This window comes from Octopus bimaculoides, chromosome 24 (genome assembly GCF_046866305.1).
Source record: "Octopus bimaculoides isolate indiv1 chromosome 24, ASM4686630v1, whole genome shotgun sequence".
Classification (NCBI taxonomy): Eukaryota; Metazoa; Mollusca; class Cephalopoda; order Octopoda; family Octopodidae; genus Octopus; species Octopus bimaculoides.
In genome coordinates this window covers 21,398,576-21,420,266 of record NC_142951.1, presented here as the reverse complement: position 1 = coordinate 21,420,266, position 21,691 = coordinate 21,398,576, and the positions used below count along the sequence as shown (strand labels likewise).

Below are 21,691 nucleotides of genomic sequence, written 5' to 3'. Positions count from 1 at the left end.
TAGTCACTAACCTGAATGGTCGGTCTTTGCAATAATATTACCACAGCTTCAGGTTGAATCTGCTAAACTATACACACATATATATAGTCACTAACCTGAATGGTCGGTCTTTGCAATAATATTAGCACAGCTTCAGGTTGAATCTGCTGAACTATACACACATATATATAGTCACTAACCTGAATGGTCGGTCTTTGCAATAATATTACCACAGCTTCAGGTTGAATCTGCTAAACTATACACACATATATATAGTCACTAACCTGAATGGTCGGTCTTTGCAATAATATTACCACAGCTTCAGGTTGAATCTGCTAAACTATACACACATATATATAGTCACTAACCTGAATGGTCGGTCTTTGCAATAATATTACCACAGCTTCAGGTTGATTCTGCTGAACTATACAGACATATATATAGTCACTAACCTGAATGGTCGGTCTTTGCAATAATATTACCACAGCTTCAGGTTGAATCTGCTGAACTATACACACATATATATATAGTCACTAACCTGAATGGTCGGTCTTTGCAATAATATTACCACAGCTTCAGGTTGAATCTGCTGAACTATACACACTTATATATAGTCACTAACCTGAATGGTCGGTCTTTGCAATAATATTACCACAGCTTCAGGTTGAATCTGCTGAACTATACACACATATATATAGTCACTAACCTGAATGGTCGGTCTTTGCAATAATATTACCACAGCTTCAGGTTGAATCTGCTGAACTATACACACATATATATAGTCACTAACCTGAATGGTCGGTCTTTGCAATAATATTACCACAGCTTCAGGTTGAATCTGCTGAACTATACACACATATATATAGTCACTAACCTGAATGGTCGGTCTTTGCAATAATATTACCACAGCTTCAGGTTGAATCTGCTGAACTATACAGACATATATATAGTCACTAACCTGAATGGTAGGTCTTTGCAATAATATTACCACAGCTTCAGGTTGATTCTGCTGAACTATACACACATATATATAGTCACTAACCTGAATGGTAGGTCTTTGCAATAATATTACCACAGCTTCAGGTTGATTCTGCTGAACTATACACACATATATATAGTCACTAACCTGAATGGTCGGTCTTTGCAATAATATTGCCACAGCTTCAGGTTAATTCTGCTGAACTATACACACTTGTATATAGTCACTAACCTGAATGGTCGGTCTTTGCAATAATATTGCCACAGCTTCAGGTTAATTCTGCTGAACTATACACACTTATATATAGTCACTAACCTGAATGGTCGGTCTTTGCAATAATATTGCCACAGCTTCAGGTTAATTCTGCTGAACTATACACACTTATATATAGTCACTAACCTGAATGGTCGGTCTTTGCAATAATATTGCCACAGCTTCAGGTTAATTCTGCTGAACTATACACACTTATATATAGTCACTAACCTGAATGGTCGGTCTTTGCAATAATATTACCACAGCTTCAGGTTGAATCTGCTGAACTATACACACATATATATAGTCACTAACCTGAATGGTCGGTCTTTGCAATAATATTACCACAGCTTCAGGTTGAATCTGCTGAACTATACACACATATATATAGTCACTAACCTGAATGGTCGGTCTTTGCAATAATATTACCACAGCTTCAGGTTGAATCTGCTGAACTATACACACATATATATAGTCACTAACCTGAATGGTCGGTCTTTGCAATAATATTACCACAGCTTCAGGTTAATTCTGCTGAACTATACCCACATATATGTAGTCACTAACCTGAATGGTCGGTCTTTGCAATAATATTACCACAGCTTCAGGTTGAATCTGCTGAACTATACACACACATATATATAGTCACTAACCTGAATGGTCGGTCTTTGCAATAATATTACCACAGCTTCAGGTTGAATCTGCTGAACTATACACACATAAATATAGTCACTAACCTGAATGGTCGGTCTTTGCAATAATATTACCACAGCTTCAGGTTAATTCTGCTGAACTATACCCACATATATATAGTCACTAACCTGAATGGTCGGTCTTTGCAATAATATTACCACAGCTTCAGGTTGAATCTGCTGAACTATACACACATATATATAGTCACTAACCTGAATGGTCGGTCTTTGCAATAATATTACCACAGCTTCAGGTTGAATCTGCTGAACTATACACACATATATATAGTCACTAACCTGAATGGTCGGTCTTTGCAATAATATTACCACAGCTTCAGGTTGATTCTGCTGAACTATACACACATATATATAGTCACTAACCTGAATGGTCGGTCTTTGCAATAATATTACCACAGCTTCAGGTTGATTCTGCTGAACTATACACACATATATATAGTCACTAACCTGAATGGTCGGTCTTTGCAATAATATTGCCACAGCTTCAGGTTAATTCTGCTGAACTATACACACTTATATATAGTCACTAACCTGAATGGTCGGTCTTTGCAATAATATTACCACAGCTTCAGGTTGAATCTGCTGAACTATACACACATATATATAGTCACTAACCTGAATGGTAGGTCTTTGCAATAATATTACCACAGCTTCAGGTTGAATCTGCTAAACTATACACACATATATATAGTCACTAACCTGAATGGTCGGTCTTTGCAATAATATTGCCACAGCTTCAGGTTAATTCTGCAGAACTATACACACTTATATATAGTCACTAACCTGAATGGTCGGTCTTTGCAATAATATTGCCACAGCTTCAGGTTAATTCTGCTGAACTATACACACTTATATATAGTCACTAACCTGAATGGTCGGTCTTTGCAATAATATTGCCACAGCTTCAGGTTAATTCTGCTGAACTATACACACTTATATATAGTTACTAACCTGAATGGTCGGTCTTTGCAATAATATTAGCACAGCTTCAGGTTGAATCTGCTAAACTATACAGACATATATATAGTCACTAACCTGAATGGTAGGTCTTTGCAATAATATTAGCACAGCTTCAGGTTGAATCTGCTAAACTATACACACATATATATAGTCACTAACCTGAATGGTAGGTCTTTGCAATAATATTACCACAGCTTCAGGTTAATTCTGCTGAACTATACACACATATATATAGTCACTAACCTGAATGGTAGGTCTTTGCAATAATATTACCACAGCTTCAGGTTGATTCTGCTGAACTATACACACATATATATAGTCACTAACCTGAATGGTAGGTCTTTGCAATAATATTACCACAGCTTCAGGTTGAATCTGCTGAACTATACACACATATATATAGTCACTAACCTGAATGGTCGGTCTTTGCAATAATATTACCACAGCTTCAGGTTGAATCTGCTGAACTATACACACATATATATAGTCACTAACCTGAATGGTCGGTCTTTGCAATAATATTACCACAGCTTCAGGTTGAATCTGCTGAACTATACACACATATATATAGTCACTAACCTGAATGGTCGGTCTTTGCAATAATATTACCACAGCTTCAGGTTAATTCTGCTGAACTATACCCACATATATGTAGTCACTAACCTGAATGGTCGGTCTTTGCAATAATATTACCACAGCTTCAGGTTGAATCTGCTGAACTATACACACACATATATATAGTCACTAACCTGAATGGTCGGTCTTTGCAATAATATTACCACAGCTTCAGGTTGAATCTGCTGAACTATACACACATAAATATAGTCACTAACCTGAATGGTCGGTCTTTGCAATAATATTACCACAGCTTCAGGTTAATTCTGCTGAACTATACCCACATATATATAGTCACTAACCTGAATGGTCGGTCTTTGCAATAATATTACCACAGCTTCAGGTTGAATCTGCTGAACTATACACACATATATATAGTCACTAACCTGAATGGTCAGTCTTTGCAATAATATTACCACAGCTTCAGGTTGAATCTGCTGAACTATACACACATATATATAGTCACTAACCTGAATGGTCGGTCTTTGCAATAATATTACCACAGCTTCAGGTTGATTCTGCTGAACTATACACACATATATATAGTCACTAACCTGAATGATCGGTCTTTGCAATAATATTACCACAGCTTCAGGTTGATTCTGCTGAACTATACACACATATATATAGTCACTAACCTGAATGGTCGGTCTTTGCAATAATATTGCCACAGCTTCAGGTTAATTCTGCTGAACTATACACACTTATATATAGTCACTAACCTGAATGGTCGGTCTTTGCAATAATATTACCACAGCTTCAGGTTGAATCTGCTGAACTATACACACATATATATAGTCACTAACCTGAATGGTAGGTCTTTGCAATAATATTACCACAGCTTCAGGTTGAATCTGCTAAACTATACACACATATATATAGTCACTAACCTGAATGGTCGGTCTTTGCAATAATATTGCCACAGCTTCAGGTTAATTCTGCTGAACTATACACACTTATATATAGTCACTAACCTGAATGGTCGGTCTTTGCAATAATATTGCCACAGCTTCAGGTTAATTCTGCTGAACTATACACACTTATATATAGTCACTAACCTGAATGGTCGGTCTTTGCAATAATATTGCCACAGCTTCAGGTTAATTCTGCTGAACTATACACACTTATATATAGTCACTAACCTGAATGGTCGGTCTTTGCAATAATATTAGCACAGCTTCAGGTTGAATCTGCTAAACTATACACACATATATATAGTCACTAACCTGAATGGTAGGTCTTTGCAATAATATTGCCACAGCTTCAGGTTAATTCTGCTGAACTATACACACTTATATATAGTCACTAACCTGAATGGTCGGTCTTTGCAATAATATTGCCACAGCTTCAGGTTAATTCTGCTGAACTATACACACTTATATATAGTCACTAACCTGAATGGTCGGTCTTTGCAATAATATTGCCACAGCTTCAGGTTAATTCTGCTGAACTATACACACTTATATATAGTCACTAACCTGAATGGTCGGTCTTTGCAATAATATTGCCACAGCTTCAGGTTAATTCTGCTGAACTATACACACTTATATATAGTCACTAACCTGAATGGTCGGTCTTTGCAATAATATTACCACAGCTTCAGGTTGAATCTGCTGAACTATACACACATATATATAGTCACTAACCTGAATGGTCGGTCTTTGCAATAATATTACCACAGCTTCAGGTTGAATCTGCTGAACTATACACACATATATGTAGTCACTAACCTGAATGGTCAGTCTTTGCAATAATATTACCACAGCTTCAGGTTGAATCTGCTGAACTATACACACATATATATAGTCACTAACCTGAATGGTCGGTCTTTGCAATAATATTACCACAGCTTCAGGTTGAATCTGCTGAACTATACACACATATATATAGTCACTAACCTGAATGGTCGGTCTTTGCAATAATATTACCACAGCTTCAGGTTGAATCTGCTGAACTATACACACATATATATAGTCACTAACCTGAATGGTCAGTCTTTGCAATAATATTACCACAGCTTCTGGTTGATTCTGCTGAACTATACACACTTATATATAGTCACTAACCTGAATGGTCGGTCTTTGCAATAATATTACCATAGCTTCAGGTTGATTCTGCTGAACTATACACACATATATATAGTCACTAACCTGAATGGTCGGTCTTTGCAATAATATTACCACAGCTTCAGGTTGATTCTGCTGAACTATACACACATATATATAGTCTCTAACCTGAATGGTCGGTCTTTGCAATAATGCTACCACAGCTTCAGGTTGATCCACTGAACTATACACACACATATATATAGTGACTAACCTGAATGGTCGGTTTTTTTAGTAATGCTACCACAGCTGCAGGTTGATTCCACTGAACTATACACACATATATAATCACTAATTTGTGCTGAATCAGAACTACTCATAGGGACATCAAATGCATCTGGGGTATCCTTACGAATCCAAATTTTGTTATTGAATTTAATGAAAGATCTTCTAGCAGCTAATATATCATTAATCTCATCCCTTGTAAGCCCTGCCTTATTGTGTGCAAACCACAATGCTTTATTAAGTATAATTGAAGGATAAGAATTCGCAATATCGAATTGGATAAATTTCACATTTTCCTTATCGTTGATCAATTTAAACCATTCTACTATTTGTGTAGAATTAGATCATAGATGAAGCTTCAATTTCCTAACTGTTGTAGGGATATATTTATCTAATATATTCTTATTAAGTATCCCTATATCTGACTTAGTCAGGCGAATGAGTCTTAAGGAAGGATCAGTCCAAAAATTACTCTTCTGATCTTTCAGGATAAAATGTGGTTCTTGAGGCACTAAGAGGTTCAGTTCTATTTAAAAGGTTGAAGTTATTCATTAACTTCTTAGCTTCAAGATTCGCTTTTCTGAGCATGTTCTTATTTGTTATTTTGTAGTTTTTTTCTATTTCTTTTTTAAGAAGGTCAAGATAATATTGTTTATGTAGTTTATATATGTTTCCTGTTTTATCCGATTTAACTAAAATCCCGTTTGTTCTGTTAATTTCCCTGGTAATTCTGCTAAGGTACTCCAAATGCAAGTTCCTCCTAAGGTGTTTATTTATTTTAATGTTCTTAACAACTGTCTAAAGTTCCTCTTCAAACTTGTCCAACTTATGGTGGGTTTTTTTTGTGACTACTGGGGTCCATAGGGTCATGGTTGCCTTTGACCCTTCCCAGTTCACCGCAGGAGCCACTGTCACATTTAACAACCTGGATCCGCTATCCCTCAAACCGTGCTGGACGGTATCCTCGATCCATCCAGCCTCCATGCTTGGGGCTGACCACCAACCCAGGCTCTAATAATTCTCTTCCCACAATAAGTGGGGAGAAACAGAATTTTTTCACCCTACATGGGCTGACTAACCACAATGCAGGCTTCTTCCAGGGAGTCAAACTGCTGCCATACCGTTGCAAATTTGACACCCCTAGAGACAAAACAGTTCGCCAGTTCTTTTTCTATTTATTCCTTTTCGAAGAGAGTGATGGCGTTTCGCAACCTAGAAAAGGTTCGCAGGACCACTGTCCTCTTCTCAAGTCCATCCACCCACTGCTTGGGCAGAACAACCTCCCACTCCAACACAGTGTTGCCATGCTTGCAAAAAAAAGTTCAAATGTTCAACAACAAAAAGTCCACAATATATATATATATATATATATATATATATATATTTATGTGGAGAATGGAGCAACAAATACAAGAAAAAGCATTACTGTTGGACTAGTTAGCTGCTGTTTTATTACGTGGAGGTTATGCAATGAGTCATTGTGGAGGTTGAAGTTATGTAGTGAGTCATTGTGTATGTTAGGCAATAGTCATTTACATACGTTTCAATCAAGCCAGTGGTTTGGCAGATCTCATCAGAATGTTGAGGAGTATGTTCAGAGTTTGTGGTGTGCGAAATGTAGAAGTGATTAGTGGGTATATTAATGTATGTGGTGGTGTAATAGTAGCGATAGGTGAAGAAAGCCTTGCATTTTAGTTGGAGTTGTGTTGGTCTTCCTGTAAGGGGATGTAGGATGGGTGCTATTTAAGCTCATTGTTCCATACCCCTGAAGGATCGAGGCAAGCCTATCACTTACCTATATATATATATATATATATATATATATATATATATATATATATATACATATATATCAAAAAATAAGCAACACGGATTTCAAAGGTGATTGCAGTACGCACGTTTCATGCTACTTCAATTTATTTAAGTAATGCGAGCATTACTTTAAATGCAATATGAAGAGCAATCTTCAGCTGCACGAAAATGCAGAAAAAAGACATATTATAAATGTGGCAACATATCAAATCCAAGTGGGAGAGAGCATACATAAAAATCCAAATGTGAGGAAGAATATATAAGTCCGTCTTGATATAGCGGAGTCTATCAGGCTAGTAATTGATTCTAGACAAAAGTTTTAACTGTCTCAGATTTTATTGTTTCTTATCTAGTGGTGATAGCAAAGGGGAGAGGGAAGGTGTAAGCAGTATGCATGGACAAGGCTATAAAATGTATTAGAATCTAAAGGTTTCACTGGTCATAGTAGTATCAGGTCATTTTACTACTATCAAAGTGTTGAGGAATTACAGCCCTAGGTATATGGGTCAAATAGGTTTTTTACTTTTAGTCTGAGTAGAGTAACAATATAGTGGTACAGACAACAACAATACTCTAACCAATGTCTTCACAATAAGAGGTATGTTAATAAAATAAATAAAATGAGATGTAATTATTTTCCACAAAAAATCATGAAATAATGTCAGTATTGAATTCAGGGGCTCTGGATGTAAAATTTAAGGATATTAAGTATATAGTGATCATGAAAACTATTTTGAATTATCTTTAAAAATTTTTAGCTGAAGATAAGATAATGATATTATTTAGGAGACACATAGGTAAGCTTTATTTATATAATGTGAATAAAAAATAAAAATTAATATTAGTTTATAATAATGTGTTTACTAAGGTTTAAGGGACTGAAAAAAGAAAGGATGTTAGGAAATAACAAGAATAATCAATACAGGAATCTGATGATTGATTTAAGTAGAGAGATCAGGAATATGTTATAAAGGTTCAATTACCAATATAAATATGTGCTAATTGATAGTCTTAGATGACCATAATAGAAGTAAAGTACTATATTTTGATAACTTTAGTTACTTAAATAAAAGCCCTATTTTTTTAAAAAATTTAAAAGTGCGAGTAGAGCAATGCACACATTATACCCTAAGGCAGAAATGCTTAGCGGTATTTCGTCTGCCGCTACGTTCTGAGTTCAAATTCCGCCGAGGTCGACTTTGCCTTTCATCCTTTCGGGGTCGATTAAATAAGTACCAGTTACGCACTGGGGTCGATATAATTGACTTAATCTGTTTGTTTGTCTGTCTTTGTTTGTCCCCTCTGTGTGTAGCCCCTTGTGGGTAGTAAAGAAATAACACATGATACCCTAAGGTCTAATCTATTATTGATTAGATTAGGATTGTTCCTAAGTTTAAAAATTTCATATATTTCCATAGAACATAATTCACATCCATATCTATTATTTCTATAAGGTTGAGCTTTTCTTATAATTTCCCATTTAAGGCTAAAATTAATACCATTATCTTTTAACTCCCAAATTTTACTTGCCAATGTCGTACTATTTGCCTTATGTCTAAGTCTAAACGAAGACTTATGGTTATATATTCTCTGTTTCAGGTTAATACTACATCCTATATAAATATAATTCTCTATATATATATATGTAACGGTTGACGTTTTTGTGTTGTATAGATATGTCACCCATTGTAATGATAAGTATTATTTACCACTTGTACTGGTTATAAGATGAACGATGGAGATGATCAACATTTTTATAGAAATGTTTATTTACCGTTACTTTATATGTTGCCATACCACGACGGGTAGGCCAGTGTAATAGAATAACAGTTTGTACGTAAAGCACACAAGGTTAAGAATTTTAGCCTGTATCTGTATGTACACTTTTTCATAGTAGTAATTACATAGAGAGAGAGATGGTAGGGTTATAGAGAAAAGGATGAGAGCTCCTATTAGTTATAATGTGTGCACCGTTGTCTCACAGTGGCTGACTGTAAACTTCTCTCTCCCTCTGGCAAGGTTGTAGCTGGTCAGACAGGCTTCGTTCTCCATGAGTCATCAAGTGACCACTGGTGACTAAAGAAAGAGGAAGTTTGCTTGGAGGTCTCTTGTTTTTATAGCTATGGAGAAGGGTAGTGAGTGCAAAGGATTTAGCTGGCGGTCTTGTTTATCTCTATTCTAGATGGAGTAGAAGAGGTCAGAAAGGGGTCAAGTGGTGGAGACACCGCTTCGGCCTAGCTATTCAAATTTGGGTATAGTGGATCGAATCCACTTCACGCCTACCAGATTCCTACATGTATATATATATGAATTGTAAATGCAAAAAATAAAAACAAAAACACAAAGGATTCTGCGGTACACGTGTTTCAAGCTTTATATCAGTGTATAATTGACAATACAAAGCTATCTTCAGCCACAAAAGTATTTCTCTCCCAAGAAATTATATCACATCGGCGTTAAAGGAGGAAGAAAGGTGAGATATAAGAGGTGAGGCTCCTTTTGGTATTTTGCATTGTACTATACCTCGTAGAATTCTCCATTTACACATAATTTCCTTGGTACTCCGAAATCCGTCCATACCCTGCCACGATTCAGTGTGTAGTGTTAAGTTGGTGGTTAAGAACAATATAATAAAATGACAAAATGAAATAATAATATAAAATAAAATAGGAATATAAAATCCTGAGAAAAAAAGAAAAAGTAATACACAGATATTCATGTAAAAATAAAATTAAAATAAAACATAAAAGGAGTCAAATCGGTGGGGCGGGTAATCTAAGAAACAATAAGAGAAAATCTGGATAGTCAAGTAAGATACATCTAAGCTATTTAGATGGGTTGGCGAAGGGTGGTGAGGAAAAATCTAAATGTAGAAGAAGATAAAGCGATAAATAGATATAGATACAGAGATCTTAAAGGTCAGCCCGGCGTTGCCCGAGAAATTTAATTGATTTTAGTAATACTTGAAACCGATGTCATTGCGTTCTTCTCGTACTGATGTATAAATATCTTAGATATTTATATATTTGCAGACATATTTGATAGACTTGATTGAACTGCAAAACTCTACGTTGATATGAGCGTTAAATGCTTTGGACAGAAGCGGGCAAAATGGCATGATCCATCTGTTGTCTACTTCGTGGTGCCCTACCTTAACCGTGAGCCCACCGTCTTCAGGACTCCTTCGCCTGTATAGGGGGTAGCTATCATTGCCCATCTGAGTATGAAGCTGGAACTTCTTGGGAAACCCTCTTCGAATCTCTGAAGCATGGTGAATGGATGTTAAATCCATACCTACAAGGTCCATGAATCATGTTTGAGTGTACTATATGAAAAAGATCTGGGTCTACCGCTGGATCAGGCATGTTCTGCTGATATAAGGCTGTCTATATTGTTTGAATTGATTTTTGAGGACAACCATAAGAGAATATGGGCATGCGGAAGACCTTTTTTGCCACTCGATAGTATACATGTCGCATTTAACACTTCCGAATATCTGTCCTATCTTGATCAAATCCATGAGTTTCTGTAGCTTCAACAGAAAAACTCTGGCAAGAAGATCGTGCCTGTCAGTGGGCCTCTGACCGTTTAATAATTCAATTTCAATTTCAATCCACTTGGGGTTGCAAGTAAAGGTTATGAATAAATCCGGGCAACCAAAATGACGTACAAACGTCATGGCATCTTGCATTCTCTCATGCATATACCGCGGACCCCCGGTAAATGAAGAAGGTAAAATGCAAACCTGTCCAATATCTTGAGGCGAGACGTCATTGATTATGCCATCCCGAAGGTGGATATAATTCTTAGACCTTAGCTTTTTTTGATTATGGCGAATGAAACACAACCTTTCAGACTCCATCTTGGCGTAGATATCCACAACAAATTGATGGAACAGGTCACGTGAACAATGGAGATGATTCATTGAGTTTCCTCGAGTCATTAGGCGATATGAATAGAATTCCATGCATGAAACGTTTTTGCTGGTACATTCGTCTGGTCTTTGTGGATGATGTTGAGGAATACCGAAATGGTACCCATCCTCACCGTAAACGAATAGCAAGGGGTACTGGAGCGCATCGTATGCCCTATGAGATTCGTGTATTCGTTGGATGCTGTTATCGCGGCATGACAAAACAATATCCCTTGGATTAGAGGGTTCACCTTGAAGAACAATGACGACTTCATTACAAGATGGTTGATTATACCGGCCTGCATGCTCACCAAATGGACGTTTATCAGCATCTATGACAACATTGAAATTGGGGCCTGACGCTATCTCTAAAGCATACTTGAAACTCTTAAGATAACTATTTGTTTCATGAAGCATTTCCTGTAGCCGCAATATCAGTTGGAAGTTAGTCACAGGTGATATGTTCTTTCGTTTTGCCGGCTGTTCTTGGTAGCTGCAAACGAAGTATAGTTGAAGAAACTGCGGCTCTTGGATGGTATCACGTTGAAGAGGTCCTATCCTGTGGTAAACCTGACCCTGGACTTTAAATCTAGGCATGAATCCATCCTCTCTGATGATATTTGCACCGAAAGAGGTCATTTGAAACGCACAGTTATATTTTCTTATGTTGCGTAGGAAGTGTCTTGAATCAGTAGTTGTTCCCAGAAGAAGCTCCTGCAGTGGCTGTGGGGGATCCTCCAAAGCAGGTAATTTCACTTTTCCACCTGAACAGCACATTGCAGGAGGTTCTCCTGGCCACTTATTTGCAGAACAGAATGAGCAAATGAGTGTCATATTGGAAATGGAGATTTCAGGGTAGGATGAATAATCGATGTCTGGCTTATAATCGAACGCCTGTAATAACCATCTGGAACTGCATGGTTTCATGACACCTTTGCGAAGACCTTTACGATGGGCGATGGTGTTCAAGCGGTCTTGTCTCACTTCCAGGGGCTCGGAAGCTCTTGCAGCAGCAGTTGAAGAAGCATGAGCAGCAAGGCGAAGGGTTCGATGTTCACCATCTTCAGAAGCTCTAGTGGCAGCATTTCTTGCTTGACGCAGGGTTCGTTGGTCTTGAGGCAGCAGTTGAAGCAGCGTTTCTTGCTAGACGAAGGGTTCGTTGGTCTGGAGTCTCAGCAGCTTGTTGAGCGGCTCTTAAAGAAGCGATTCTGGAATTTCTTTTTCGTTTCATTCCCCAACGAACTCTCTTTTTTGGTGGCATTTCGTAAGGAATGTGATGAAGAAAATAAGAGCAACGTATGGTTTCGGATTGAAAAATACCGTACGAAAGGGTGTGTAGTTACCAAAGTTGGAAATGGAAGCTGCTCATGTGTATTTCAGGCCGATATTATGTTTTGTAGTTGAAACATATAAATAGTAATGAAGCATCCATTTATATTGGTAGCGTTTTGAAACAGAAAATGTATTTGTAATTGAATTCGTGTTAGTAAACCGGGTATATAAAAAAATACATAAAATTGCACTTTCGAAAGAATGAAAACCTTATTGAAAGTGTTGTGTGGAATGTTATTATTGATAAACGTCTTACCTTGAAAGCAGGATATGTAAATATTTACGTTTAGCTGGACACTTAGTGAACCATTAGCATCTGGTTTACATATAATTACTGTAAATATATATATATATAAAAGGGTACAAAACTATACAGAGTTATACTACCAGTGGCCTAGCATGTAAAAAAGTCAATAGACAACATATTCAATATAAAATATAAGAGAAATTACCTATAATAGGCAATTTCTACACGCTAGAAGGCAGTCATAAACGACCGAAAACCACAAAGTTAAGACATTTCAAAGGGAAGAAAAAATAAAAACTTTTACCTTATTTTTAACGGTTAGACCTATAGGTTTCGAATTCTTTTAGTAAATAAAAAAAATTTACTAGGCAAATTCTCTTCAGTAACCAGCCGTCAAAGATTAACGTATAACTACGAGACAGAAGGCAAAATGCACATGTCTTCCAGATATACATTATTGGTATCGTTTTCATAGTGTTTGGGGAAGCTAAGAGAAAGATATAAACAGAAAATGTATTTGTAATTGAATGGGTGTTAGTAAAGGAGGTATATTAAAAAATACATAAAATGGCACTTTCCAAATAATGGAAACCTTAAAGTTATTATGTTTTTTCCAAAATATTATATACCCATATACATGCATAAATAAATGTCTATATTTTATATTGATATAAAAAGATTAAAAAAAAACTCAGTTTGTAGGAATAAATTTTTGTCGATCGTATTTGAAAACGATGTCCCGCTATTTTGGTTTTGTTAGAAATGGAAAGTGAACTTACAATTCCTGCCAATTAGAATGGGGTCATTGGTAACCATAGGTACATATATATGTGTGTATTTACATATGATTGGTAGCGTGTCTGTTTATTTGAATGAGGTATGTATGTATATATGTATGTATGCCTATATATGTGAGAGTAATAGTTTCTCGGCATGAAAATGAAAGGATTAAAGTGAAAGTATGTCATAACAGTATGTTCTTTTGTTCTTGTAATTGTTGTTGGATTGTTCGTAAACGTTCATAAGAGAAAGGATTTGTAAAGGTCGTAGAAAGAGGAAATTTAGGTTTTATTAGGGGGGAAAATATTATTTTGCGCAGTTTAATGGATTTTATTGGTAACTGTGATTTATTTTCACGGAAAAAATGACGCAGTTACCTAAGTTATGGTATTTAGAATATTAATTCCGATTGTTTCATTCAAGAAATTTGGAATTGTGTAAATGTATGAATTGTATACACACACAAACACACACACTCACAAACTCAGCTATATATTTATAGATATATACACACGCATACATACATGCACACAATTTATGAACACATATATATAGTCACTAACCTGAATGGTTGGTTTTTGTAATAACACTACCACAGCTTGAGGTTGATTCCGCTGAACTATACACACACACATATATATATATACACATATATACATGTATGTGTGTATATATATATATAATATATATATACATACACACACACACACACACACTGACACACATATATATATATATATATATATATATACACACACATATAGCAATAAGAAAATGGAGGGGAATATGAGGCACTCAACATGCAGACACTGTATTCCGTTGATTAATCTGTTTATTTTATAACTAAATTCACAAAAAACACAATATACAGAAACTTATGACATACCATGTCATATTAAGATTTTAAATTTAAAGGACATTTAGCAATTGGAGAAGGGACAAAATCTTACAGCTGTTTCGGCCTAGTGTTGGCATGCCCAGTTCTATCTGTATAGCTCCCGTACGCTGGAGTAATTAATTAGTAGATGAAAATGATGTAATGGGGGTACATGCATGATTCGCTAGGCCTCTTCAGAGATTTACAAAATTCAATACAAATATAAAATAAAAAATAAAAATATTAGGCACATAAAAAAAAGCCTACAAAAAGTATATAAAACCATATAAATAGTTATAAAAACTCCAATATACATGCCTATACATGTATACATTACCATATGCAGATATACATGGGTGCAAAAACATAACTACATGAGTACATATGTGTGCTCAGATGCACATACACAGATAGCTGCACATACATACCAAAATAGTCAACAGTCACTGTCACCACATGTGAGGGGGACATACACACATATATCTATCCCCTCACACATACCTACATACATATATGTATATAGAAATATCAGCATACATACATGATCCCTGGTATGAACATTATTCTTTGCGTTTGGAAAGCTGTTTATATGTTAAAGTTTGTCGGGTGCGTGCGTGTCAGTTCTGTATGTGGTGGAAGAGTCTATGAGGAAATTATTTCTTGAGGAGTTGTTGATATAACAATAATAGTAACAACAACGACCATAACAATAATAATAATATGCCAACTTTTTAAAAATTTGTGATGAGGTATTCCATTAATTTTTCCTATGGAGAAGATAAGGTCCTTCCAGTAGTGGGTATTAAGAATTCTGCGCGCGCGCGCACACACACACACACACACACATTTACTTTATTTAAAAGCAGCAGAAATATAACAAAAAAAACCGTTACTCTGAGTTTCACGTTCCCGTTCATCGGACAGAAAACTGTCTGATGAACGGGAACGTGAAACTCAGAGTAACGGTTTTTTTGTTATATTTCTGCTGCTTTTAAATAAAGCATATTACTCTACCTCTGGTATTTGAGTATTCTTTTTTCCACCTTGTTGCACATTTCATGTGCTTACTCCGGTATATATATATATATATATATATATATATATATATATATATATATATAAATATATATAAGTTCAAAAAAGGAAAAAGACAACAGAAAAAGACGTGAGGATGTGATACAGATTGTGTTACTAGACGCTCGGGAAAGGAAAGAGAGAGAATATGATGTTTCGAGCGGAGCTCTTTGTCGGAAACAAGGAAAGTCCAAAGGAGGGGAAAACGGAGGAAGAAAAAAATTGCCACTGATGTCCACGGGGTTACATTGTGGAAGGACCAGAAGGGGAAGTGGTGGAGCAAAAGTTCTTTCTAAGACAGGAGAGTGCAAGAGGGAGGTAAGTTTGTGTGCGTGCGCGTGGGTCTGTGTTTGTGTGCGTGCGCGCGGGTCTGTGTTTGTGTGTGTGCGTGTATGTGTTAATGTTTGTTGTGTGTGTGGAGTAATGTGTGGATTCATTTGCATGTATATATGTGCATTGTGTGTGGAGGGGTGTGTGCGTGTGTGGGATTGTAAGTGTTGGGTGCATATGTGTCTGTGTATATTTTGTGCGTGTGTGTATGTGTATATTGTGTATGTTCTTGTGTGTGCGTGTGTATGTTGTGCATTCTTGTGTACGTGTGTTGTTTATGCTCATGTGTGCAATTGTATGCGTGTGGAGGGGTTAATATAAAAAACAATAATGAAAAATGAAAAAAAGTGGAAAAAAAAGAAAAGTGTTGCTTTGTCGTAAAGGAGACAGTCACAAGGAGGAGGGGGCTGTGTTGAGTATGAAGGGGAAAGTTGTTCTTAGGTTGAAAATATAGCGCTGTTCCAGGTGGAGTCGTGAGGGAGTGGATCTATGGTGCAGAACGAGGCCAAAAACGGAGATGTTAGAGGGGGAGTGGTTGGCCAAGTGGAAGTGACGGGGGAGTCCGAACGTCCCTTAGGTGTTCGGCGAAACGGTCGGCCAGCCGGCGGCCCGTCTGACCCATGTATAGTTGGTTGCATAGGTTGCATTTGATGCAGTAAATTAGGTTGGAGAAGGTGCAGGTGAAACTGTGTGGAATGTGAAGAGTGTGTTGGTTAGACCCTGTGACAGAGGTAGTGTTGGTGATGAAGTGTTCAAATTGAGGTTAGATTCAAATTATAGTTTGAATGGCGACAATACCAGTGGAAAACTATAGGAACAATATCCCATCTCCAACAAAAGATTTGTTGTTCATCCGTCGGAACGAGGACCATCTGATAATCCTAGAGGTGGGTGGGGAAGTCATCATCGATGAGTGTGGAGATGGCTGATAAGTCCAATCCGCGCTTGGAAAGATCTGCTGCAGCAGGGACCAGCGAATGGTAGCAGGTGCCGGGGGCTTCAAAGCATTGTTCTTTCTATTCTGCCTGCGCTTCTCTGCAGCAGCTTTCCTATCACTTTCATATTGGCGGGGCACCGTTGTGAACAGCGGCCCACCACTTGGTCCTTCATCCGTATTAATCCATAATTTTAGAGCAAGGTTAGGAATAATAAAAGGTATAATGTTATTGAGAATAAGCTTACTTAGTCTTCCAATATCAGATTTAGTTGGGCAAATGAGTCTAACAGTAGGGTTTTCCTGAAAGTTTTTCTTATGGTCCTTCAAATTAATTTTAGGTTCTCAAGGTGTAAGTGGTTCAATTTTATCAGTTAGATCATATTCCATCATAATTTTTTTGATTTTCAAATTGATATCTGATAATGTTTTTCTTGAAGTTATCTTATATTTGCCGTTGAGTTCTTTCATTATTAGTTTTTTGTAGGTGGTGTAGTCAATTCTATATAAGTTTCCAGTTTTATCCGCCGAGACCAGAATACCTGGTTTGCTTCGTATAGATTTGATAAATTCCTTCAGGTTCGTTGCTCATGAGTCGGATTTTGGCTATATTTTGGTGATATATTCTTTACCAAATTTTCCGTTATTGATCTAGGGTGATTACTAAACTTACTGATATACTTCAGGTTAGTTGAAGGCTTATGGTATGGTCTATGTTTTATTATGTAGGTCCAATGTTACCTCTAAAAAATTCTGCTAAAAAATTAGCTAATGATATATCATCTTCAAAAATCATCCCTGTATAGACCCCCCCCCCTCCAACATTTGGGAATTGATCTGCCATTTCATTAAGGATATACGAGCATTCAATGTCAACTATTTGTGCTGAATCAGAGCTCCTCATAGGAACATCAAAGGCATCTGGAGTATCTTTGCGAATCCAAATTTTATTATTGAACTTAATAAATGATTTTCTAGCTGCTAATATCACATTGATCTCCTCCCTCGTAAGTCCCGCCTTATTATGTGCAAACCACAATGCTTTGTTAAGTATGATAGGATTAATAGATGGGTAAAAATTTGCAATATCAAATTGAATAAACTTCGTATTTTCCTTATCCTTAATTAATTTGAACTATTCTATATATATGGTGTTCAGGCGGTCTTGTCTCACCTCCAGGAGCTCAAACGCTCTTGCGGCAGCAGTTGAAGAAGCCTGAGCGGCAAGGCGAAGGGCTCGATGTTCATCATCTTCAGAAGCTCTAGTGACAGCAGTGGAAGAAACATTATTTGCTTGACGAAGGGTTCGTTGCTCTTCAGTCTCAGCAGCTCGTTCAATGGAGATTGATAAAAATTATAAAATTACTAATGGAAGGACACTCAGAAAGACTAATTTGGAAGTGAAGAAAATAATGGAAAAGTATGCTGTTGTGGACAGAACTGAACCTATAGTGCCTAAGGAACCGTGGTTTCTTCTTAAAGATCATAAAATTAATTTTTGGACTCAGCCATCTTTGAAGCTTATTTGCCCGGCTAAATCTGACATTGGGATAATTATTAAAAGTATTTTGGATAGGTATATTCCTATTATAATTGATAGATTACAATTGAATTTATGGTCTAGTATTAATCAGGTTATTGAGTGGTTTCGTTCTATTGAGAACAAATGTAATGCTAAGTTTATATAGTATGATATTTCTAATTTTTATGCTTCTATTAACCCTATCGTACTAAATAAGGCTCTTTGGTTCTTTCATAATAAGGCAGGGCTTACTAGGGATGAAATAGAAGTAGTGTTAGCTGCTAGGAAGTCGTTTATTTCTTTTAATGATAAGATTTGGATTCGCAAAGATACTCCTAATGCTTTCGATGTTCCCAGCTCAAATAGTGTGTCGTCTCTATATAGACCGCCAGGGAATTCCCTACCTATATTGTCCAGTATATAAAGGCCTACTAGGTCAGTAGTTTCCGGCGACCCCATTGTAATATCAAAGAGGTTGGTGTGTCCTTTCGTGCCCATAGCTTGTTATCAAATTCTACAACAGTCTTCCGGGCAGTGAGTATTACCTATATTTCCCTCATACTAAGGTTAGTGTGCCATCTGGCGAAAATGAGGGCGCTATTTAGGACTACTGGGTTTATAGATGCATAGTAGTTTTGAATATCAATTTGGATTAGTCTAAGGTCCTATTCCCTATCTGTATTTTGGAGAACCAATTCAATGCTCCTTGGGTGTTTTTCCATAAGTCAAGTTTTACCCTATTCCTAATTGTTGGTAGGTACTTATCCAGTATTACTTTACTAAGTTTTCCTAAGTCAGATTTGTTGGGACAAATTAGTCTGACCTGTGTTTTGTGGGTGAAGTTCTCTTTGTGATCTTTAATAGTTATACGTGGTCTGATAGGAGTAAATGGTTCAGTTTTATCGCCTATATTGAAATCCAGCATAATATTTCTGGCTTCCAAGTTTAACTTTCTTAGAGTGGTGTTAGGTACAACCTTATATTTTTTCATTATTTCCCTATATATCAGTTCATGATATGTGTCTGTTTCAATATTATACAAGTTCCCTGTTTTGTCAGAATGTGTTAGAATACCATTTTGGGTATCCAGTGTTCTTATCAGTTCTTTCAACTTTCTTTGGTAAGGATTATGCCTGAGGGGGTGGTTCTTGAACTTGATGTTTTTCACTATGTTCTACAGTTCCTGTTCGAAATCATCCAAGTGCTTGTTGGCTGGTGGTGCTTTTCTGGATTTGAATATATGTTTAGTGAGTTCTCGTATTTCATTGTTATTATTTCTGGTGATGTGGTGATCGTTCAGAGTTTCTGGGCCCAACTGGGAAGTCTTCTTATCCTGATGATGTATCCTCCAGCGTATTCTATGAATGAATTCATTTATTCTTAAGATTAGTTCCTTAACATATGTGGGATAGGTATGTCTTTAAGTGATGAGTCCATCTTTATCAACTCCATTTTACCAGCAGTATTCATTTTGAGGGTCTATTATATTATATTATATCTAAATGTATACACTTTCTTCAGCAATGTTGTACACAATGGAGTTTTAAAAAAAAAGCAACTAAAAATTCAAAATACCAATCCTACTAGACAAATATAAATAATTTGAAGATAAAATAATTGTCCACCGACTAAAAGATTTTATCTGACGATTAAAATACTTTTTAAATAATTTAAAATCATTTAAAAAGATATAATATATTTGAAATGGTCTTTTACTTCCCTCAACAGGTACAAGTTCATAATAAAGCAGACTTCCACAGGTAAAATCCAAGTACATCGTGAAAAAAGTTGTTTCTCCTCACAAAAACTTTCAAAAGTTCATATAAATACACCAGTCAAAAACAACACGCACAAGTATCTATGGCCATTTCAGGAGTTCACCACCGTAGTTCAATTACACCAAGGTGCAATCCGGCAATGACCCCTTCATCGGGATAACATTACATTCACATCAAGACTCATGAAAAGAATTATGTCTTTTAACAAAGCTTATATATCCTAGAGGGAACACATCTGCAGACGATTCCACATCACGAATGGAAAAAAAAGAAAAAAAGAACCTTGTTAAACATTCAAAGTGGCTGTAGTAACTAATATAACCTTGCAGGTTTCAAATCCCCCTAACGCTAACATTTATTCTTATTTTTATTCCTATATATTTTCAAAAAGGTGGGTGAAAACCTATGATTACAGAAGGGGATCACTTCAGTAAATCTATTTAAGGTTTTCGGCCCAAAGGACCTAGGTATAGCAAGGGATTCCCTAACACACAATAAACACTAATATTTACTCTGAAGTAAGGGGCTCTCGATGTAATCGACCATTCCAGAGAAATACCTCTTATTATTCTTCTTAAGGTTGTATAAATGAGATGCGAGTGTTGTAGAGCTGCAATATTTTTCATTTGGAAAAGAGCTCATGTGGACCCTATATCTGGCTTTAAAATTCACCGTACTGCCTATTTAAACCTTATTTAAATTCCTCATCCTTAACAACGCATTTATATACTACATTGGTACTCAGACAGAACCTGTCAAGAGGACACAATTGAGAGTTTCTACAATTACAGGATTTTTCAGGGCCACCCCTAAAACTTATTTCCACCACCAACAGTCCTTGTTAAGTTTCCCACATCCATTCTTCCACTCCTCCCATTACTGGGGTTTGATACATCAGGTGAGAGCAAAAAGCCGGCCTTTCTAGCCGTGTGTGTATCATAACCTACCTGTCCAGAACCTTAAAAACATCCTGGGTAAATTTCTCACTCTAAGTGAAAAATATAATATATATATATGCACATATATATATTATAATCCACAGGCAGGAGAGGTGCAGCTGAAGTGTAGAAAGTCCAAAAGAGAATCCGTAAAGTGTAGAAAGGTAGAAAGTCCAGTGGAGAAGTTTATGGGTGATGAGAGGAGACAGGATCAACTGGTGCGACCACGTGAGCATGTGATATATGGGGAGAATTCACAAAACAGGTGTGATACCTGTGCAGGGGTCCCTGGTGTTAGTGGCAGCCATCCTGCATCCATCGCCTGTGGT

General features: G+C 36.6%; 1 protein-coding gene across 1 annotated transcript; it reads right to left on the bottom strand.

Annotated features, from left to right (window-relative positions):
• Positions 1–10,983: 10,983 nt before the first annotated feature.
• LOC149131227 (uncharacterized) lies at positions 10,984–12,384 on the bottom strand. Its single transcript, XM_089341549.1, has one exon. It carries the CDS (start codon positions 12,382–12,384, stop codon positions 10,984–10,986), a length of 1,401 nt encoding a protein of 466 aa, XP_089197675.1.
• Between the last annotated feature and the right edge of the window lie 9,307 nt (positions 12,385–21,691).

Coding starts and splice junctions, on each gene's coding strand:
- LOC149131227 (XM_089341549.1), bottom strand. CDS start 12,384: ATGACACTCATTTGCTCATTCTGTTCTGCAAATAAGTGGCCAGGAGAA.